General features: G+C 49.7%; 1 protein-coding gene across 5 annotated transcripts in view; it reads left to right on the top strand.

Annotated features, from left to right (window-relative positions):
* TTC7B (tetratricopeptide repeat domain 7B) overlaps positions 1-23,546 on the top strand; it is a 245,701-nt gene that overhangs the window by 11,241 nt on the left and 210,914 nt on the right. For 4 of the 5 annotated variants that reach the window (XM_036882090.2, XM_036882091.2, XM_036882094.2 and 1 more), the window contains exons 2-3: positions 9,043-9,197; positions 14,323-14,491. In XM_036882090.2, coding sequence (XP_036737985.2) covers positions 9,043-9,197; positions 14,323-14,491 — 324 coding nt within the window. Of the gene's footprint in view, positions 1-9,042; positions 9,198-14,322; positions 14,492-23,546 lie in introns of those variants that run through there. The other variant, XM_036882097.2, reaches the window with a different exon arrangement.

Here is a 23,546-nt window from a genome sequence, read left to right on the forward strand (position 1 = left end):
CGGACTTTACAGAGGGAACAGAAATTGTTAGGAACCCCCCCAACTTGTGTCCTTCAGCCTTGTCTGGCCAATTTCCCTCCTGTCCCTGTGTGGGAGCTTCAGCTCCTTTCAGGCCTACAGCCCCTTGACCTTTGCTCAGAATCCCTTCCATTCACACTTTCTCAGGACTTTGCTGCTGCAGACATCTCTCTCCTGGATCGTTCCCTGAAGGATACACAAATGCCCTAGGATTTCCTGTTAAACCTTCCTTCACCCTACATAGCCATCTAGTCACTGCCCCATCTCTCTGTTCCCTTCCGGCAGGGCCTCTTCAGAGAATCGTCATCTCCTCAGCCCACTCTGGTTGGGCTTGTGTTCCTCACACGCCCAAGACTTCTTGTGTCAAGGTCACCCTCTGACGTTGCCTCCATGTTGCCAAATCTAATGGCTCTGTTTGTGCTGTCTTCCTTGATACTACAGTTGCTTTTAACACACTTGACCACTCCCTCTTTCTGGAAACTTCCTAATGTTGGTTTCTCTAACAGACACGGTTGTGGTTTCTCTTCCCTGGGTCTTCCTGTGCAGTCCCCTTCAGCTTTGATCTGGGCCTCCACCCACTGATTTGGTCTCTCTATCTGGACATCAAATGTCATTTAACTTGGTCAAAACAGTTTTGTTCCTCTTCACCTCAGTAAATGGCAAAATGGTACCACTGTCCACTCCATGTGTAATTGAAAATCTAGGATTTATCTTCAATCCTTCTCCTCTCTTCACCCTCCTGCATGAGTTTCCTTTTGCTGTTGCAAAAAAAAAATTATCACAAATTTACTGGCTTAAAGCAGCGGGCATTTGCCTTTTTACATCTCTGGAAGTCAGAAGTTGCGAATGGGACTCACTGGGCTAAAATCAAGTGTCAGCAGGGCTGCGCTCCCTCTGGAGGCTCTGGGGAGGAGTCTGTGTCCTTGTCCTTCCAGCCTCTGCAGGCAGCCAGCCTGCCTTGGCTTGTAGCCTCCTCCATCTTCAGAGCCATCGATGCAGCATCCCCCAGGCCCCGTCTTGTTATGACCCTGCTTCTGTCAGCACACCTCCACCCACTCTGACCCCCTCCTTCCTTCTTCTGAGGACCCATAATCCTCCCTGAGATAATGCCCCATCTCAAATCCTTAATCTCATGTGCAAGGTCCTTTCTGCCACATAAGGTGACATAGTCCCAGGTTCCAGCAATTAGGATGTAGTCACCTCTGGAGGCTGTTATTCTGTCTATTGCACCTCCAACCTAATCCATTAGTAAGTCTTATTTATTTTACCTCCAAACTGTGTCCTCATTCAGTCTATTTTTCCCTTCTGCACTGTTTCTTACGTCCCAGCCCCATCTCTGGCTGGACCACTGCAGTAACCTTCCAACTGTTTCTGCTGCCGCCTCACCCTGCTCCGACCCCGAGTTCATTCTCCACATGGCAGACAGAGGGGCCTTTTCAAAACCTAAATCAGATCATTTCATGCCCCTGCTTACACACTCCCCTGCCCTCTTCTGAAACCACCACTTGCACTTAGACTGAAAGCCAGACTCCTTACTACCTAATACGAGAATGTTCTTGGTCTGCCCTGCCCACCTCGCTGACTACCCTGGCTGATCCGCTCCGTCTGCTCCAGCCACATGAGCCTTCTTGCTGTTCCCAGAAGACCCCAGCTGTGCCCGCACCCCAGAGCCCTGACACAGGCTGAGAGAATGCTCTTCCCTCAGCCACTGGCACGCTGACTCTGTCTCATCATCCACATATCAAACGCCTCTCCAGGGAGACTCACTCCCTGGCCTGACTGCACAGTCTCAAGTAATCACCCAGTCACTCGCTGTCATTCTGTCCTGCTTCCATTCTCTTTACATCTCTTACCACTCTCTAGCCATTTCTGGCTTGTCTGTCTGTCTCCCCTGTCTGGAATGAAGCTTCATGAGGGCAGAGACCTCATCTGTCCCCTACTGTGAGTTCCAGGGACTAGCAGGTGCTAAAGAAATGCAGGCAGATGAGTGAATGTGCAAAGCTCTGTGAGGAACGTTAACTCAGGAAGGTTAACTCAGGCCCAGAGAGTGGGGAATGTGTCTCCAAGGTGACCCTGAAATGGATCTCCTACGATGCCTGGGATTTTGGCAGGAGAAGGAATCCTCAGGTGAGACCGAGTGCCGTGGCCTTGGAAGGATGCTGAGGGTCTGGGGGAGTGTGCCTGACACGCTGGTGGCCAGGGAGAGTGGGTGATGAGCTCACAGAAGTAACTTCAGACTTAAAATTCTTTCATTTGGTTCTGAGTGATGGACTCGGTTGCATGACCCCCTCCGTGGGTGACTCTCCACAGTGGATTCAGGGCACACTGTGATGCAGCTGTCCTTTATCTTTTTAAATTAATTGGGTAATGTTTTATGTTGGTAATGAGTGTACATGGTTGCAAAACCCAAATAATACAAAAGGGTAAATGTTGAAAAATAACTGCCTTCCTGCATCATCTCTGTGTCCTGTTGCTCCCTTCCACGGAAGCAAACACTCTTAGGACTTTCCTGGGCATCCTTTCAGAAATGCCATACATCTGTACATTTATAAGGAAGGATAGTGTTGATTTTTGCTTTTTTACCCACAGTGGTTACATACTGTAGGCCCTATTTATCTGTCTTTGAGATTGCTCTCTATTGCTGTGTAACAAACCATCCCCAAATGTAGTACCCTAAAACAACCAGCTTTATAATTTTTCATGAAGCTGGATTTGCCCAGGCTCGCTCCTGCATTTGCAGCCAGCTGTGGGTCTGCTCAGTGCCGTTGCCACTCGGGCTGGGCTCTCTTATATGGCTGATCCTTGACTGAGACCGCCGGCTCTGTTCCATGCGGCCTTTCCGCCTCCTAGTTCCGGGGTCGCCCCGCACATTCTCACTGTGGTCACGGAGAAGCAGGAGGGGAGCAGAAGTGAGGTAGCCCTTTTCCAAGCTGCTATGCACATCAGATTTGCTACTGTGCTGTCAATCAGAGCAAGTCATGTGGCCAAGCCCAGGGTCAGTGTGAGAGGCCACAAAGCATGTGGATTCAGGGAAGCAGGAAGACCTGCAGCCATTTGTGCCATCAGGCTACCATGGAGTTGTATTTAGATCTGTGCCCATGGCTTCTTGGACACACTATGTCCCATCCCATGGGGTACACTGGAATTCATTTAACAGGTCCCCTGTTGAGGACCCTCTAGGTTGTTTTCTATCCTTTGCTATTACCATGAGGACTGTGTGTAGTAAACATCCTTAATGTACATCTTTGTGTTCAAGACTGCATGTATCTATGGGATAAGTTGCTACAACTGGAATTTCTGGGTCAAATGGTACAGGTACATAAATTGCTCAATACCTTCATTCATACCAGTTTATACACTTATCTACGCTATCTGGTAGTGTCCATTTCCTGTCCACACTCTTTGCGAGGTGGACAGATGGCAAGTACTATGAAAGTTAAGCTAACTGTGACTTGGAAAAAGCCAAATAAACAAGGGGGGGAATTCACTGAGGTCATGCTGAGACGAAGAAGCGAGACCCTGGCTGGCTTTGCTATATAACAAAGGAGGCACTGAAGAACCAGTTGCTACTTGAACAGGGGTTTGTTTTTTCCTCTGGGATCAGAGCCACAGCAAGAACAGTTTAAATAGACCTAAATGCTTCTCTATTGTTGTGTAAACCGAGTTGTTGAGATTTTTTTTGTATTGATATCAAGTACTACCTGGACTAGAGTAGAAACCCTAGTGTTTGTTTTTTGTTTTGTTTTACCACTGATCATATGTCTGGGTGTCAGCTGCTTATCCTGCAAGGGAGAAAGAAGGCTGTGAGGAAGGGACAAGTTACCTCAAGAGGCAAAGGCCACAGCCCCTCCCTCCCTGGGGGTCAGGCGGACCAGCCGTGAGGCTCATGGATGTTTGCAGATGAGCCAGAGGACCAGCTAATGCCCCTTACTCTTCTAGGTGAGGGTTCTGCTCTCTATTCGGCTTCAAGCTTTGTCTCTGTATAAATCACTGGGGAGCTGGTTTCTGCAGCCTCATTTAAACCCCAAAAAAAAAACCCCTGGGAGAGGGGAAATGAGCTCCGGGTGTCCCAGAGCCCCTCCTCACTCTGGCCACCTGAGAATCCTGGCAGGTGGAGTAGGAGAGTGACGTAGAAACAGCTTGTTTGGCCCTGCAGTGGACGGGTTAAGTGGCTTGGCCAGGGTCACATGGCTGGTTAGGAGCGAACTCCCCCGCTTCTCTCAAAGCTGATGTCCACATGGTTCATGCCTGGCTTACTGGGTGATGTCACAGGGACATGGCCTGGGTTCAGATGCCAGCTTTAGGACAGACTGGCTCTGTGACCTTTGGTGTGTTGCTTCACCTCGCATACCTGGTTCCCTGTCTGTGAGAGGATAATAATGGTGTCAATGTCCTGGGGTCACGTGGAGAACTAACAGGAGGAGGTAAATTGCTGTGCACACTGCATGGCGTTTAGTAAGAGCTCAGTATGGCTCTGCTAGAAATGAATATCGTACAACATTCATGTCATCCTACAAGATTGTAGGCCTTTTGAACACAGGGATTTTGTCCCATAGAGCTTTCTGGCTCCTCTAGATCCAACATAACAATAACATTCTGGGAAATAGTAAGCCCACAATGAATTAAAGTAACAGTGACAGTAACTAACATTTATTCAGCAACTGCTCAGTAGCCAGTTGAGGAGACTAAGGCTCAGAGAGGTTAAATTACTTGCCCAATGCCGCACAGCTTGTAAGTGAAGGAACTGGGATTCAAACCCAGGGTTGCCTGAGGCCAGAGCTCTTCCTTCCCCAGGGTACTGCTGGGCTTTTCCATTCTGGAAAGTACATGGATAGCCCGACTTTGCATTCCTGCTGCTCCACTGCAGCGGGTAATGCCCAGCTGGACTCTACTCTGTGTCTGGTGAGTGTGAGAAGGTGAGCAGGGAAAGAGACACTCAGATTTGAGTCTTCATGAGGCCTGACTGTGATGTAAGGTCCTGGTTCTGTCTGCAGCCAAAACGCTCAGGGACAGTCCTGGGGCTCAGCCTGTTTGCTCCCCAGTTCTCAGGGATTTCTTTGTTCTGTTGCCTGATGTCCAGTGTCTTAAAAAATGTTTTTTCATATATTCTGTCTTGCTATTGTGGTTATTTCATATAGGAGGGTAAATTCATTCCATCTTGGCTGGTAGTGAAAGTCTATTTTTGACATTTTGATCCTCCTTTATTTCACATTTAATTCTTTAATCCAGCTGGAATTAATTTTCTCATATGCCCCATGGAGCCTGTTGTCCTTGTGCCCCTCTGTCCCAGCACATAGCTGGATGCCCTCTGGGCACTAACAGCAGGTTAGGTGCCAGTGGTTTTTGAATTGGGAGCCTGTGATGTCGTTGACAAGGGCATCCAGTGCCCAGGGACGTTGGCCAGGCTGCCGAGCACCCTCCCTCATGAGGACTGAGCCTTGCAGCCTCTGTCAGATTTCCCTAACCTGAACTCATTGATGTTTTATGATCTTTGCCCTCCTGGTTGGGACAATGAGTGGCAGGGACCTCTTTAGAAGGGGTACAAAGAAAACGTAATTTGCTTGAGGGATAATTTGGAGGCTGGAAATTTAAAACATTTCGAAGGGTATTTTGGAGGCACCATGGCTAAGTTCCAAATTAAATTGGAAGTTCTCTGCTTCCAGAACTGGGGAACTGATCCTTGCCTACCTGGCAGGAAACTCTCCCAACTGTTCCCTTCTTCCTTTCCCTGCCCTTCATGGTTCATCTCTAACAAACTACCTGGAGTTACTCAAACAACTAAGCTGTGTCATGCCTTTGCATATTCTGATCCTTCTTCCTGAAATGCCTTTCCCCACACTTTTCACTTTGCAAATGTATACCTGTAACATAATTGGTGAAGGCTTTGTCTCCTCCTCCATCCATCTGGGATTATGTACATCTCACTAGAGCTGCATCATGTTGAATGATCTTGAAGGACTAGAACCTCCATGAAGGAAGGGATTGTGTCTCCTAATTCTAAGGACAGTGTCTTCCTCCCAGCTGAACTTTGCCCTGCGTCCTCTGGGTTGTTCTGACAGAGCTGGGCTCTGTGTGTCTTGGCCGCATGACTCTGGTTTTTCCCCTCAGTGTCAGGAGATGAATAAACTAAAAGGCTGTAATCCTATGAAGCACTCAGGTGGTGGTTTTACATTCCTCTTTATGCAGCCCTTTGTTTAAATAAACATTTTTGCAAGCCTAGGATGTAAAATCAATGAAATAGGAGAGATGAAGAGACTGGGGGTTGTGCCAAAGCCCCGAGTTGGGTTCTGGGGAATTCTGTTTAGAAATCAGTGAGCCTGAGAGTGGGGGTGGGTGAGGTGTTCTCAGATGGTGGTTCTCAATTTAAAGCCTGTTTCATGTTTGGGAGAACTAGTAAGGGTGCCAGTGAGGCCACGGTAGCAAAGGTCAGAATAACAGGGACTTAAGTAAGAACAAGGTAGAAGTTCACGTTTCTTTCTCATGTAATATTTGATCATAAGCAATCCAGGGCCTGGGGAGACTCATTATGTGTACGTTACGTCTCTCGAGGCTCGTTATGTCATGCTGCTCTGCCATCCTCAGTAGACTGGCTTCGGTCCCGTGGCCAAGAACAGATGTGCCATTTTCCACCAGCACCACCATGTTCCAGCTGGTGGGGTAGGGTGAAGAGGAGCTGGAGGGCAAGCTGGTTCCCTTCCAGGGCACAGCCCTGTTGCTGCACATAATACCTGCTCACATCCTTCAACACTGAGGTTAAATCCTAGGGCCAAAGTCACAGAGTGACAAACTGGGATTTAAATCTAGAAGTCTGAATCTCGTTTTATTTATTTTTTGGAAATTTGAAATATATAAAAAAGAAATTCAGCGTAGACTGGTAGTCTTACCACTCAGAATAACCACTGTGAATGTACTGATATACATCCAGTGTTTAAAGAAGAGTTACAGTTTTTTCTAAAAGTAATATAAATGATTCTGCTGAATAAAAATAATTCAGACTACAGAGATGAGAATTAAATTATCCCAAATCCTATCATTCAGAAATCTGTGTCATTTACTCTATGTAATAGGCATCCTAGAACAGCTTTCTAGGGACATAGACATAAATGAAGATAAATAACATACAGCTACTAAAATTTTTTAAATAACTCTATGTGGCTTGCATATATTTCTATTGGGCAGCAGTCCTTTATTTAAAAAATAAAGTATTAATAAGTATTATTGGGAAAAAAGAAACCGAAGTGCATCTAAAGGAGGAATTGTCAAGCCCCACATAAACACTTTACCACATAACATCATTTCCTAAAAGAATCCAGTAAAGTTGAAAAAAGACTGGAGTCATTTTTTTTCTTTAAACATATATAGGATGTTTTGAAAGATGAGGACATAGCCTTCTGAGGCTCCTGCCAGTTTGGGATACGTTATTATTTTTGCATTGAGTTTGTTTTAATAAGCTGCATTCTGTCTACAGCTGTAATTCTTGTGGGCATGTGTTTTCTGCATGTCAGCTGCTCTGATCCTCTCTGGCCTTGTCTATGCATCCTTCATTCCTGAGTCCTGCGTTTCTTTATTAGCTGGGTGTCATTCTCCAGAAGGGCTCATGCTTCTGGCAGGGTGCTGCTTGCTGCTTTTGTACCTGTGGGTGTTTTGATGGGGTCCAGTCGCTGAGGTTGCACTTTGTGCCCCTGGCCTCTGCAGACATGGCTCTGGGGTCTTCCGGTGTAGCATGCTGCCACAGGGTGGAGGGAGGGGGGCTGCCTGAAGCACTCCTGAGCTTGTAGGTGACTCGCTTTTTCTTCTGGGACAACTAAAGAATCCTTGTGTTCTTTAACTTAACTCAGCCCTGTTTTGGCATTGCTTGGCTCCTCCCAGGACCCAGGTCTCATGTCTAAAAGGTTATTTTAGGCTTCCCAGTACACAGGCAGAGGCACTGCTGAGAGTATAGATTCAGCTGCTTTGGTTCTTGACTGGAGGCCCTGGAGAGGCTCTCATTACAGCTCTCAGTGGACCTGCCACTCCAGATCTCAGTGGGTCCTCCGAGAATATCTTTTGAGTTAATTTTAGATTGCACAAATAATAGGCACATCTGTTCTCCTTTCTGGAACCAAAATATTAAGGATAAAGCTAAAGTCCATTTTCGCCACTAACCCCCTCTGAGGTCTTCCTGCCCTGCATCCCAGCGGTAACTGCGGTCATGGATATGAGGACTATCCTTCCAAACCTTTCAGCATTGCTCTTGTATTTTAATACAATTATGTCTAATCACAGGAAAACTAGACTGGGCTCAGGCTGATGTATGAATTTTCTGAGTTTATTAGGAACATCTGAATGTAGATGTGTGGAATCCAAAGAGCTGCTCCTGGGGCGAGCTTTTTATTCTAATTAACAAACCAACTCAGAAATCAACAAAGTTTTAACTATGAGTAGTATACTCTTAGGAGGAAAACCTTACAAACATTCCCAGTGTTTGTATAAGTGTCTGTCAGGTTTTGACTTTAGGCAGAAACAGACTGCATGCCGTCAGCTCATTTAGACACAAACTCGTTTTGATAATCAACTGTACAAGACATTCTACCAGCTCATATCCGTGGATTAGGCCAGAGATCACAAAAGAGCCAGGTGGTTTCATCGCATCACTCTTAGAAAATACATAGATAGCACTGAGTTTTGTATGTGTTTTGTAAAGATCATACTGAATAAATCATAAGACAACTTTGCTTTTTCAGCCTGACCTTGAGCTCTCTCCATGTTAATATGTGTCCATCTTTCTAGATTCAGTGTATGTGTGACAAAGGAATGACTGAATGCTTGAGTTGCCTCCTGTTTAAGTAATACTCCTGGGAAATGGTTTCCAAGTGAACAGGAGTCAACATAGGATGGTGCCTTCTTGGACTCCATCTAAGGTTATGAAGTTCCAGAAGGGCCTGCTGGTGGCATGGTGCACGAGTGTGGTGGTCCTGACGTCCTCGGGGGTCCTGGCACAGACCATTCCTGGCTGCCATTGAGCTTCTCGCTTTGTCCTGGTAGATGACATGGCAGAGCTGCTTCTTGGGGAGTCGAAGCTGGAACAGTACCTGAAGGATCAACCACTGCGGCAGGGCACCAGTCCGCGAGGCCCCAGGCCCCAGTTGACGGAGGTCCGCAAGCATCTGACCGCTGCCCTGGACAGAGGGAACCTCAAGGTACCGTGGGTGTCTGGGGGGAGGGGGCCAGTGGGGAGGTGCTGGCCTCACCTTGCTGGGCAGTGTGTGGGTGGGAAAGGTGCCCAGCGCTGAGCAGGGCTGTGCTGGGAGCGCGTCTGCACACTGCCAAGGCCTGTCTCCCAGAGCAGGCCAGTGCCTGTGTCCTGAGTGTCAGCCTCTGGGCTGGCTGACTGCCTTCAGGGAGCCTCTGGCCCAATAGGGTCTCTCTAGTGAGAGCCTTCAATGGCACATTATTCTGAAAAGTGGCGCTAATCTTCCTCAGGTGCTTGGAATAAAGCTGTTGTACATACTCCAGACCTCAACCTGACACCTTGTCTCATTGTCAAAAAAAGCAGTTAATTACGAGTGTGACCACACAAGTTTCTGCCTAACATATGCAGCTCATGAATGTCCCAGGCTGCTCTGGTCCAGCGTGGTGTGGGGTTTCATCCTGGTGACGGCAGGCCCAGTATCTTGGTGTGGGAGGCAGCCCCAGCAGGACCTTCCCTGGGCCTGAGCAGTGACCCTAACCCTCACGACACAGGAGACCGTAGCGCTGCCCTTCTGTCCATCTGCCCTGGTCTCTGGTCTCTTGTTATACTCAGCTTTCCGTCCCCCTCTCCCCTCTTCCCTTTCTTGCCTCTTTTGAATCCCGTTTTACCTGGTCTTTACTCCCGGCTGCCCACCTCACCTGCAGCTCACTGCCTCGGCTCTTACTGCTTTCCTGACGTCGCTCTTGTACAGGCAGCTGACTGCATCCCCGCCCCAGGGCCGGGAGCTTCTCAGGGTCTTCTTTATTAGGATGTTTGGTCTACTGAGGATGTGCAGTCTTCAGTGAACTTCTGAGCTCTTTTTTCTCCTTCATTACCTCCTTCCAACTGTGGTAAAGCACGCACAACATAAAATTTACTGTGTTAACCAGTTTTAAGTATTCAGTTCAGTGGCATTACATACATTCACATTGTGTGACCATCACCACCATCTATCCCATAACCATTTCATCATTCCCAAGGGAACTTCTTCCCATTAAACACTAATTCCCCAGGCCCTGGGAACCACCATTCTACTTTCTGTCTGAATGAATTTGACTGTTCCAGGTCCCTGATGTAAGTGGAATCATATGCAATTTGTACTTTTGTGACTGACTTATTTCTCTAGCATAATGCCCTCAAGGTTCATCCATGTTGTAGCATATGTCAGAATTTCCTTCCTTTTAAGGCTGAATAATAGTCCATTTTATGTATAACCCACATTTTGTTTATCCGTACACCCGTCAGTGGACATTTAGGTTGCTTCTGCCTTTTGGCTCTTATGAATAACGCTGCTATGAACATGGGTTTACAAATAGCTTTTCAAGAACCTGTTGTCAATTCTTTGGACACATACCCGGCAGTAGAATTGCTGGATCTTATGGTAATTCTGTTTCATATTCAGAGAAATCACCAAAGTATTTGCGCAGAAGCTGCACCATTTTACATTCTTACCAACAGTTCACAGGGCTCCAGCTTCTCTACATCCTCGCCAGCATTTTTCTTTTTATCCTCTATTTTTTTGTTTTTGTCTTTGTTTTTTTCAGTATTAGCCATTCCAATAGTTTGAGGTGGTATCTCCTGGCGGTTTTGATTTGCATTTCCCTGATGATTGGTGATGTTGAGCATCTTTTCATGTGCTTATTGCCATTTGTGTATCTTCTGTGAATAAATATCTATTTAAGTTCTTTGCCCATTTATTAATTGGGTTGGTTTTATTGTTGTTGGTGTTGAGTTGTATCTCTTTCTGTTTAACCTTGATGGTTTCTCTTTTGTTTTTCTTCTCTTTCTGTCTCAGAATTACCTGGGGCTGCTTCTGTGGACTTCACTCTCACGTTCGTGTACATTTCCCCCAGAGAAGCTATATTTTTCTCAGCTTTCCCTTTCCTCTCCATACCGGGGACTCGTGCCTGTCCCCAAGCTGCTGTGTGACCCCGAGGAGGTCACTTCTCTCTTTGGGGCTTAGTGTCTGTAGGTTTGAATGGGATGGGCCTTGGAGGGCTGGCTGGGACCCTCCCACCTCCTGCTTCCCCCCACACCTGTGGGTTTCCATTCTGAGACATCCTTCTCTGTCATCTGGCCACCTCCAGGGCCCGGACCTGGCCAGCATTGGAATAAGGGAGGTTGGGGCCCGTCAGTTGTGCAGCTGCAGGCTTTTGGAAACCCTGACAGAGAGCCACCTTTCAGATGGCCTTTGTGTGTGTCTCCACTGGCCACAGCCCTGGGCCCCTCAGAGGCTGGCTCGAGAGCATTGCTTTAGTGTAGGAAGTCCAGTTTCTTAAGGACTTGGCGGAGCCTTTGGGGCCTTAAAAATAGTGCTCTCTCTTTCCATTTCTTTCAAAGGCTCCACCATGCTTTCCTCCACAATTGGGGAACAGTTGTCTGTGTGATCTTGGGTCTTTGTCAGCTGGAAAGGATGGAGGGACAGTGGCAAATGGGGCCACGCCTCACAGTGACAGCCAGTCAGACTCAAAGGTCCCTCCAGGAGGTGCAAGGGTGTGACTTTGGGTGAGGGGAGGAAGATGGGGGGGTCACTGCTCCTGACGCTTGGCTAGTTTCTTTCCTACTCCGACCCCCATTTCTTCTCGAGGCTTTAACCTCGTGTTTTCCAGGTACTGGTAGCTGGCTCTCCCTGCTCTGCAGCCCACTTGGGAGTAGGAATGTTGAATTTCAAGTTAGAATTCCTGAGTTTAAGCTCACTCTGGATTTATAAGCTATGTGATTGGGGAAGTTACTTAACCTCTCTGAGCTTCTCATCTTTCATCTGTAAGCAAACTTAGCTCAGGGTTGATTTGAGGCTCAGAGGTGGCAGTTTCTTCACAACTACACAGCGCTAGATATGTGTCATTTATTGCTCTCCTATTGGTTCTACCTGGAGAGTTTGTCTCCTGTTGCCATTTTTAGCCTCCTCCACCTTGTAATGTTCCAGAGTCACAGAGTCACACAGGTGTGCTGTGCAGGCACAGGTGCACTGCCCTGCGACACTGGCTAATGTGAAACTTCCTCTCTTCTTGACCATAAGCTGGGCCCTCACTCAAGCTTAGCACAGACATAGGTGCCCACGAGACACAAGTGACTGAGGCTGGGAGGGCTGGAGCAAGGTAGCAGTGCCCTGGGGCAGAAGGAGCTGGGTTAGGAGTCGGGGGACCTGCTTCTGATCCAAGTCAAGAGAGCTGCTTGTCATGGGCGAGGCAGCGTGGCGCTGCCCTGGAGCTGTCCTCCCAGCACCGCAGCCCAGGGGCCTTGACTGAGCTGGTCCCTCCTCTGCCCGATGCTGCCCATGCTGTGCCCTCACATTTGTAATTTTCTCCAAGCTCCTGCATCTCTTCTATCTGGCCCTTTGGTTCACTTTTTTTTTTTTTAACTTAAATTTATTTTCAAGTTTAATTAGGCGTTTTTTTTCTTTGGTAAAATATATTTAACACAAAGTTTGCCACTGTACCCATTTTAAAGTGTGCAGCTCAGCGGCATTGTGTTCACATTGTGGTGCAGCCATCACACCGCCCGTCTCCAGAACCTCTTCACCCCAAACTCAGGCTTTGTACGTATTAAACCCTAAGTCCCGTCCTCGTCCCTCTTCAGTTTGCTTTTAGGCCAGTGGTTCTCGGTGCTGGAGAGCTTAGGGAAGGAAGGAGGACACTGCACAGTCTCCTAGGAAGCCTTCTCAGGATACCCAAACCTGCTTTGGCCCAGACCTGAGGCAGCAACCCCTTGGCCGGGTGCTTTTTTGCCACTTAATGTCTTTTCTTATGCCTGCTTTGATTTCTCTGTTGTGAATATAATTCTGATTTCTTGCATTGGTACCTTTCCCTCCAGCCACTCATAAAAGCTGTTTTGCAACCTTCAGTCCCTGTTGCCCATCCTACCATCCTTTCCAGTGCTGCCTGTTGCCCCGTTCCCTTTCCAGAAATGCCTGGAAGCAGACCACATTGGCCGAAACAGCTGCTTAGCCACGCTGGCTGCTTACCTGTGTCTTACCCACCCCTCCCAGCTGCAGCTCAGAGAAGAGTGCAGCTCCAGGGCGTGTTTCTCTCAGCTGGGAAATCTAGCCTTGTATAGCTAGGGTTCTAAGGAGCAGGTCTGGGAGAGGGTGATAAATCTGTTTCCTTATATAGATGCTGGGGTTGCCTCTTTCTCGGCTGATGAGTGGTGGGGGGAGGGAGGGCAGAGGGTGAGGCTGGTGGGTGTGGACTGGGGAAGCCAACCACTCCTGGCTGGCCAGCAGAGGCCTGGGGGAACTTGCAGCTTTAGGGGAGGGGGCCAGAGGTCAGCCACCTTAATAAGCTGCAATGGTTCAGTGAGAAAAGTTAGCCCCTAAAAAGAAGGCAACTCTGGCACTTTGTACCGTTAGAAAGCTTCTCTCCTGGGGTTAGGTGGGCTGTAGTCTTGTGGTATACCCCCCAGGGCAGTGGGTGGGACCTTCCAGAATGGCTTTGTTGAGGCAGGTGCTTTGTTCATAAAGCATCCTTCTGTTGTTGGCCCAGGGGTCTGAGGGGAGCCTCAGCATTTTCATTTTGTTGTTTTGTTCTGCAACACCTTTACTGAAATATAATTCACCTATTTAAGATGTACAATTTGGTGGTTTTTAGTATATTCACAGAGGTGTGCAATGGTTACCTCAGTTTTAAAACATTTCCTCACCCCAAAAATAACCCTGTAACCATTGCAGCCACCTCCCATCCCCCACCCTCCCAGCCCTAGGCCAACACTAGTCTACTTTCTGCCTCTGTAGATGTGCCCATTCTGGCCATTTCCCGTAAGTGGAAACCTACAATATGTATGTGGTTTTGTGATAGGCTTTCTCACTTGGTGTAACATCCTTGATGCTCATCTGTCTGCATGGTAGCCGGGTCAGTGCTTCATTCCGCCCTGTGGCTGGGCAGTATCCAGGGTGTGGCTGCCCCCCACACGGCTCACCCCTTCACCAGCTGATGGGCACTCGGGTGGGTTCCACTTTGGGGCCCTTGCAAGCAATACCGCTGTGAACACCTATGCACACAATTTTGTGTGGCTTTGTGGCAGCTGGTGGCTGGGCCCCAAGGGAGCATCAACACCTAATATTCCCGGAAATGTTTTTTCTCTCCTTTTCCTTCTAGTCAGAATTCCTACAAGAATCTAGTCTGATCATGGCCAAGTTGAATTATGTGGAAGGCGATTACAAAGAAGCGCTCAACATCTACGCCCAGGTGGGCCTGGACGATGTGCCGCTGACAGCCATCCCTCCTTCCCGGTTGCGGGTCATTGCCGAGGCGCACGCTACCAAAGGTGAGGCCCGCGCCTGCGCTCCCGCGGAGCACCTTCCCCCCTCCGGCCCCCAGGCCCGCTGTTGGGAGCCAGCAGAGCCTCCCTGTGCCTGCGGTTTGACCCCGGTGCCCTTGGCTGGCGACCCACTCCAGCGACCCCCCGCAAGGCCGCTGCATCCGCCCGCTCACCGATCGGGGGGTTTCAGGCCCAGCCACATGTTGTTTCCACAGGGCTTGGCTCCTCAGTTATCACCCAAGGAATGAAGGAAACACATTTCGGTAGAGCCTGCTGATAGTTAATATGCAACCTAAGCAGGGGTTTTTCTTGGTGATTAAGATACTGCACAGCACATACGGGATTCTTACGGCCAGCTGGCCCATGGCTGACCACTGTTGATTCATTAATGCCACCAATGGGCTAATTAAGGCTGCTTGGTCGCCGCATGTGGAGACACCATAACAGTCAGTCGTCCAGGGTCTGACCATGGGCCTGGGTGCTCGGAGGATGGAAGGAAGTGTGAGTAGCTCCCCCGTTGCCATGAATTTGTGATCTGATGCATCTAGAGACGCAGTCCCATGGGGACACAAATGACAGAGAGGCAGGAGACACATATTATTTGAATTTGCCAAGCTGCCACTTCCTTATCTGTGAAATGGGTATGATCATATCACCTCAGAGTTATTAGAAGGATTAAGTCAATAATGTATATAAAGCCCTTAACACAGTACCTGGCACATACTAAATGCTTACTAAATGATATTTTAAAACATCAGCAAGGCAGCAAATGGTAAAGCTGGGCTGGGTAGCAGCTTTCCAGAGGCAGGAGAGGTCACCAGAGGCCAGAAAAGCTCAGAAGACTTCCTGGAGGCAGACGGACACTTTGAATTCTAACAGCCCCAGTAAGAAGAGCACCTTTTGAAGCAGGTCCTCTTCTTCCTGCCACCTACTGTCCAAACCATGCACTGTGACTGGCTATGGCTGGCGCAGCCGCCTGGGCCCTGGGTGGCTTCGGAAAGCAGTGTCAGTCACTCATGTGCTGCCAGCTGTCTGACTGTCTGTCCACAGCAATGCTGAATGAAGACCCAGTCTGTGGCATATGTAAGAGCTTTGTGCCGGGGCGACATAGTCATCCATTTCCCTGGGGAGCCTTGAGTACTGCCTGGTTCATCTAATTAATCTTCTAAACATCCCTGTGGACTGGGAAAACAGCTGTCCCTCTTGACAGGACGTTCTGGTGGTTTAGTGGGCACAGTCCTTTGAGGCTGTCCCCAGTGGTCCTGAGTATGCTTGGCCTGAGCCCTGGGGTGTGCTGGGGTCTCTGCCCTCCTCTCTCTGGTGCTCGCTCAGCCACCCCATGTGCCTTGGACCTACGGGAAGTGTGAGTGTAAAAGAGAGAGAGAGAGAGATCGAGAGAGAGAGAGTGTGATGTCAGGCCAGGAACAATTCTCCACACAAAGCTTCACCTGGTCACTCCAGTCACTCAACTGGCCTGGGGCCTGGTGGGTTGTAGCCAGGAGGTGGGGTGCTAGCTGGGGTTTGGAGGTGGCTCTGGGGCCTGCTTATCACCAAGAGCTCAGGCCTTTGTACTCACTCGAGACAGCCTAGTAGTGGCAGACTGTCTGCGGGCTGCACCGCTGGCTTGGTCTCTGCACACCAAGCAGGCAAGCGGGACAGGAGACCCGGTCCCTGAGACTGGTCCTGAGTGATAGATGGTTAGCAGTGGGCTCCAGCCATGGAGTGAGGCAGCTGACCGTTGGGACAGGCTGGCTGGCCACGGAGACCTGGCCCTGGAGGGTTTCTGACTTCTGCAGGCATGTGCAGAGTCACAGGTATACAGGGAGAGGGAAGGTCACCTCAGCTAGAGGGAGAGGACCCAGACCCAGACAGCCTGCTGGCCAAGTGAGAGGCAGTGTGGAGTGATGGGTACGAGCACCAACACTGGCCCATCTGCCTGGGTCCAGCTCTCATCTCTGTCATGTACAGGCTGTGTGACCCTGTGTGCAAGCTCTTAACCCCTGCGTACCTCAGTCTCCGCATCGATCAAGTGCTTACTGGGTTGTCGTGGGGATTACATGAGGTAGCACATGTAAAATGCCTGAAACAGTGCCTGGCACGTTGTGAGCATGGTATAAATGTTAGCTTGAAAGATAAGTGGCGGGGGGACCATAAGCAGCCACTTACAATAGCAGAGAGAACTTGTCCCTTTCATTCATGGGGATGCCAGAGAAGGCCAGTTCTCCAAGAAGGTTAAGGGGCTCTTGACCTTGACCCTGTGAAGGAATATTCTTGTCTCTTCTTTCTTCATCAACATCCTTGAGAATTTCTAAGGGGAGGTGGCTGACAAGGACTCAGTGAGTGCTGGTGTACAGGGTGCTTTTAAGTCAGGAGCTGTGAGCCGCTAGCCTGACGGCACCTGAGCAGGGTTTGTTTGGTTGGCTCAGTGTTTCCAGTGCTTCTGAATTACTTGCTAACATTTCCAAATGGGGACCATCCAGTTAAAATTTTGGTGTTCTGGCTTGTCGGAAAGAGGGGGAGAGCTGTCCCCTCATTTCCCCAAGACAAAACCAGGCTGGAGCCAAGCGCAGCTGTCCCCTGGATGGGCATGTGCCCAGCCCACGACCCTTCCCTATGCCACTTGCCTGCTGCCGTGGGCAGTGGAATTGTCTGCACACTTCGAGAGGTCGCCTAAACTTTTCCATGGTCACCTGAGGTCTGACTTGACCAGGGCTCTTGGCCAGAGCCTGGAGATGTCAGTGAACTTCCAGCCATGGCTGGGAGCTCTTCCCCCCGCTAGGTGAGGCTAACTTGGCTTACTGGGACTCAGAAGCTGACGTCATTCAGTTGCCGAGAACCTCCGATGGGCCAATGCGTGGTAGTGCTTTACTGTCTCTGTAATCCACCAAACCCCTAATTTACCAACAAAGGAAATGAGGCTGAGTGAGGTTACTGGAATGATATCAGTGCCTACTGTGTGCCAGGCACTGGGCCCTTTGTTTGGGTACCTCAGCCAATCTTTACAACCACCCTATGAGGTAGGCGCTCTTATTTTTTCCAGATAAGAAAGAACAATATCATTTTACAGATGAGAAAACCAAGGCACAGGTTGACTAGACAAGCTGCCCAGGGTTCTCCATCTGGAAGTGGGAGGGCCTGGACTTGAGTCAGAGACAGGTCCCAGAGCCGTGCTCCCCACTGAGTGGCAGGAGGGCTCAGTCTGCAGAGTGTTCAAGTCCACACCCATCTCCTTATTCCCTCTTCTCTTCTGGCATGTGGATCAGAACGGCTTGGGCCAGTGAGGTTTCCTCAGGTGGAAGGCATTCGGGTCACTGGAGGACATCCTAGATTTGCACTTGTGCCCCTTTTCTCAGCCTCACCCTCCTGATCCCCCACCTTGACCCCTCGCCCTTGCCCACGTTTCTTCCTGAAGGTTCTGTCCCTCATGCTCACATGTCCCATCTTCTGTGAGGCTGTCTGGGACTCACCCAGTCAGTCGGTCCTATCTGGTGCTGTCAGAGCACAGTAGATTAGGATTACGTGAAAATTGTATTGGAATTAGTTGTCCCACTATCAGACTCCACTGCCAGTCTGTGAGTCCCTTGGAAGGAAGAACGGCTTTGTTTGTTTGCCCTCCTCAGAACTGAGCACAGCATCTGGCACATGATTGGTGTTCAATTATTGAACAAAGCTTATAAAAGTTCCCTTGCTCAGATTTCTCCCAAGATGCCCATCATGTAATTCCGGTGATCCTGGGTGCCTTTGCTCCTAGCCTGCCATGGCCGGATGCATTTTCTTTGCTTATAGGTACATGCTGAGAGTATTTCGATGATTCAGAGTCATTCCCTGCTAGTCTGGGTAATACCTGTAAGAGCATGCTGGCGTCACACCTTAACAGAGACCGATGTGGATCTCCTTCCCAAAGGTTGTAATTTCAGTTCATTTCCATTACTGGAGCTCTTAAGTGGATCTCAACTGCCCCCACTGCCCTATGCTTTCTTCCTCTCTCTTAAACCTTAGTAGAGAAACAGAGCGGGAATAGAAGAAATGGAGAAACTCTTGAGTTTCTGGTAGTGTCAGGTTAATCAAATGAGTAGAGATCTTTGCTCTAGGATACAGATTGAGATGTTAGATGAAATCTCCAGGACATAACGTGGCCACAGATGTTCTCTTCCCAGATGGAGAGGCTTGGCAACAGTGAACATATGGCCATGGTCTATTTTGGGACTTAGATCTACTGGTCATGGGTGACTTTCTGCAGCTAGGACAGTGAGAGCTGGCTGTGGCTTGCCTTCCTACAGATGTCCTTATAAATAGCCTTGGTATGTCCCCTGTTTTAATAAAGTAAAAAAAACATGCATTGGCTTCAATATGAAGGAAGTCCTGTAATTGTCCAGCTGGTCAGGGCTAATGGGACAGCTGTGTTCTCTGAGGTTACTGTTCTTCCCCATCCATTAGGGCACAGTCCTCATGTGTGATTGAAGCTGGGTTACTGGTGTGTTGCAGCTAATGGAAGGGGGGAAAGAGAGAGATGTCTGGGGTGAGCAAAAGTAACATATTCATTCTGCTGACAGTCCATTGGTGAGAAGTCACTGTAGGACCATGGCCTCCAGCACCTGGGAGAAAGAAGGGAGTTGGGGATGGGTGAGCCTCTGATGAGACCTGTGCATTAGCAATTGGTCTTTGGCCCAGGTGGGACCTGTTGGAGGGTGCCGAGAGAAAACAGTTGTCTGTACTCAGGTGCATGAAAGGAACGTAGGTCCCGAGGCTTGGGATTGGTGCCCAAGAGGAGGGGAGTGATGAACTGGAAACAGTGGCGTGGTATTAAACTTCCTTTCCGCATTGCATGGTGCCAGAGCGGAGAAACTTGCCTCCAAGAGCAAATGGGGCCTTCACATTCATCTCTCATACACACCTTTTATTTTCCACTCAGCAGACTGTTCCAGACAGGTTAAGGGACCTGCCCTGTGACACACACTAAACTGGAGGCCGGGCCAGGATGAGGGGGTGAGACTTCCCTGTCAAGCTGTGCGACCTCTGTGCCCAGGTGGAGAAGGTGGCACGGTGCTGGGAGCTCTCGGCAGCCTCCTCCCCTTTCCCTGTTCCTCCTGTGCTCCTGGGTTTGTAACTGTGCCTGATGCCCTGCTTAAGAGCACGGGGTTTTGGAGGCAGACTGGGCAGGTTTGAGCTCTAGCTTTGTCACTTTTAGCTATAGGATCTTATGCAAATTACGGTCACCTCGCTGGGGTCAGTTTTTTCATCTATAAAATGGAGATAATAATACTATCTACATTAGAGGGTTATTGTAGAGAGTGAGTGAACACATGTAGAGTATTAGCATAGTACCTGGCAGATCAGCAAGGTTAGCTATTTTTATTCACGTGTATCCCTTGGTTTTGGCCTCGGTGGATAGACCTCTGCAGAAGCCCCAGGTGACATCCATGATGGGGACAGGGGAGAGCTGCCCTAGTGGATCTGCTGTGTCTGGCAGAGGGTTTGGCTCTCAGAGTGGGGCCTGGGACCAATATGTTTAGAAGTGAATCTTAGGGGGAGATGAGGCAAAGATTTGAGGCCTGGAGTGCAGCTTACAGAGGGAGAGCTGGTGGTGTGGTGGCGGACGGGGGAGCACCCAGTGGTCGGGGCAGGTGGAGAGGTTGCCCAAATGTGGTTGCTTGAGGGTGGGGCCTCGGACATACTTCATCATGCATTCACCAGGCTTCCCCGGCTGACCGGAAGGTCAGAGGTCTTTGGAGTTTGGCCCACGTTAAGGGTTCTATCACTAAAGGCCATTCACATGGGAACTGATCCGTTGATTCGAGAGTGTTTAAGAGGCAGGAACAATTCATACAGTTCTCAGACAGCTGTCTTCCTAAGGAACGTGCTGAATACATTGGCTGATAAGAGGGGAGATGGCAGAGGAGGGGAAGCCGTCTCTTGGTCAGGCTCCAGAGAGCAAGGCTTGTCTCTTCGGATGGGACTTCCTTCCTAGCCAGAGCCCTGGGCTGGCCCCCCTAAGGACCTCCCCTTATCTAGAGTCTGCAGAGGTCAGGGGCCTCCCAGGCTTCTCAGAAGGGTGGGTGCCATGAAGAATAGCAGAGGGGAGGTGGTAACTGAATTAAGTAATGACTTCCCAAAAACGTTATATCCTCTTTTGCCTCCTGGTATAAAGGTGGCCCTAGAGCTCTGTTTGGATTGCCTGTCGTGTGTGTCATGAACATCCCATCTCAGGGCACAGTGTCAGAGAAGGGACAAAGACGCCTGCCTTTTGAAATGGGCAGTGGGGAGGGGCAGCGGAGCTCCCAGGGGAGGCTTTTCAGAAGTGCTGCCTGTTCCCCAGAGCTCAAAAGCACTAATCTTTAAGTATAGAACCTATCTCCAGAAAGGTTTGGCTCTTAGCCTGGCTCTCTCCAGCTTGACAACCGAGTGTCTGCACATACCCACAGACCTCAGCTTAGCATAAGCGGTCATTAGGCCAGAGGACGTCCAACATCCCCTGACAAAATGTTTTGGGAAGAGGTACTGGTAATTGCTTGCTGTCTTCTGTGGCCTCTTACAGAGCAAACTTTGGATAAATGAGCATGAGGGACACAGTGCATTGATGGTAGGTGTTGCCCATGTTCCTCCACCATAGTTTGCTTGTCCTGGGAAGCTGGGCAGTATAGAAAAATGCTTGAAAAAACTGAACTGGAAAGTCTTCTGCCAGTGGGGTGGTTATGACTCGAGTATTTATCATACTCCCAAAGGGCTGTCACATATTGAGACCACAGAGGAAGCATATATCTTTAATGAGGGGTTTCTCCCCATGAACTATGAAAGGAGGAGGAGGGTGTATCGCTGTCTCTCCTTCAGGGGCTAATTCTGACAGTGCTGTGTGTCCAGGGGAGGCCAGGCCTGACCAGGTGAGTAAAGGAAGCAGTTTCCTGGGAGGCGGTTTACTTTTCTGCTTCAAAACTCACTTCTCCATCTTGGAATATCGTCTCCCAGGAGCAGCCCCAGTTTCCACCAGGGAAGTGGAGACATGTTTATTGGGGTGGCCCTGCTGGGGGTACCCCCCTGGAGGATGGTAGTTTGCTGTCCCAGGGGAGCCCGGGTGTGGTGGGTTGGCTCCAGGCTGGCTGTGCTGCACCTCAAAGCTTCTGGGGTCTACCCTCACACAGAGGGCCCCTGCGCCCTCCAGGCCGTGGGGTGAAGTCTTCTGGGCCAGGTGGTGCTTTTGCTCAACTGACAGCCTCAGGCCTGGGCTTGCGACCAGAGCCTGTCTGTTGAGCTGCAGGAGGAGGCGCACTGAGAGGGCTGAGGCCACTCGTGTGCTCGGAGGGAGAGGTGTGACGGCTGTGGGGACGCAGGAGCAGGGAGGGGCTGACGAAGTGGCGGTGTGTCCCTGTCGTCTGCTCTGCCCAGCCCTGGCCAGCTGTTCGGCAGACAGAGTGAGCGGATGCGTTTTGGTTACAGAGAGGATGGCCATGCAAATCCAAGCCGGCAGCCACATGTCCATCCAGTGAAGCTTTCTGGTGGTGGGGAAATGCAGACCAGGAAGCTGTGATGGGGAGCTGACCTCCCGCCCCAAGCTGGAGCCTCATTTTCAAATTTTGCCAAGATTTGTGGTTTAGGGCCCTTTCAGTTGTAAGTGAAGGAAAACCCAACCCAATCTAATTTCAGGGGCAGCTGGACTCAGGGCTCAAAGACAGATTCTTTCCTTCCACTGCTCAAGTCGTCTTCTCCTGTGTCAGTTCCCATTTCAGGCTCCAGGGGGCTGGTGCGGCTGCTCACTCTGTTTTTCTTGGGTGTAAGTCTCAGGAATTGCAGCCACTCTCTCATTGTGTTTCGCTGACCCTGGCTGGGCCACATTCCCATCTAGTGACCTGTCGTCCTGTGCCTGGCTTAGGCCTTGCATGACTGTGGCAATGAAGAGGGGATGGTCCCATCCGGAGGATCAGCAGGAGGGCTAGCGTCCATGACAGACATCCCCAGGGGTGGCTCCTCTGAATAGAAGCCCTACTCTCAAAGAGGCCCCGGGGCCTTTATGCCCTTTTCTCCTGGAGGCAGTCTCCTTGCAGGGGACAAGGGGAAGGGACAACTGGGGAGAAGCCAGGCGACCACTGTGTGACATAGTCACAGTGGACTGGAGATGGCCTTGGGACCTGACCACAGCAGGCTGGTAAGCACTGAAGGAGCAGTGCTTTTTGGAAAAGAGCAGTCTCCAGGGATGGAAGGGCCAGCCTCATGCAGGTAGAGGGCTGTTGGGGGTAGAGAGACTTCGCTGGTCTGGCCTGAGGGACAGGGCCAAAGCCAGAAGGTGGAAACTGCACTAAGTCCAACATAGTCCTGTGCCTGGAGGTCTTTCCAACAGCAACAGCTGCCTCCAGGTTGGGCTGCCTGAGAGGTGGTGGGGGTTCCTGTTGGGTTAGCGTTGATGGAGCCTTGCCCAAAGGATCAGACGTGATGATTGGCAATTTACCTGCATGATTGCACTTTGTTCCAAGAGCAGTCTGTGCCCTGGGGATTACCATTCCCTGCAGAATAGAGACAGAATTTCAGAGGTGAGGGGGGATTCAAAGCAAGGCCTGTGGACTCCAGAATCCCTCCTCTTCCTGCTTTATAGAGCTGCTTTTCAGCTGGAGCATAGCTTCTCATTTGGAATGAGAATGCTGGTAAAAGTCAGGTGTCAGATAACATGTGAACCCTTGCTTCTATTTTGTGGTTCTTAAGTAACGTAATCCAAATCTTGCTTTTCTTATCTGCAAAGTGGGGATAATAATGCTTTGATAAGAGTCTCAAGAAGACTGAATGAGACAAAATGGGAAAAGGCTTTGAAATACATCAACCTGAGGTCAACAGAAAGGGGTTTGTGTCGTCTGAGCCCACGCCCACCTGAGTTTGGGAGCAGCCCTGCTGTGAGGCCGTCTGTCATGCTTCTTCGCTTGGGCGGCCAGTGGTGCTTCTGGCTGTCCTGGGGTTGACCCCTGCCCCCTCACCCATGATTTTATTTTATTGTTCTTAACATAGACAAAGTATATGTGCATTATATAAAAATAAGAAATACAGCAGTCAAAAGAACATAAAAATGTCCATCACCTGGTCT

Source organism: Manis pentadactyla, chromosome 11, assembly GCF_030020395.1.
Source record: "Manis pentadactyla isolate mManPen7 chromosome 11, mManPen7.hap1, whole genome shotgun sequence".
Lineage (NCBI taxonomy): Eukaryota > Metazoa > Chordata > Mammalia > Pholidota > Manidae > Manis > Manis pentadactyla.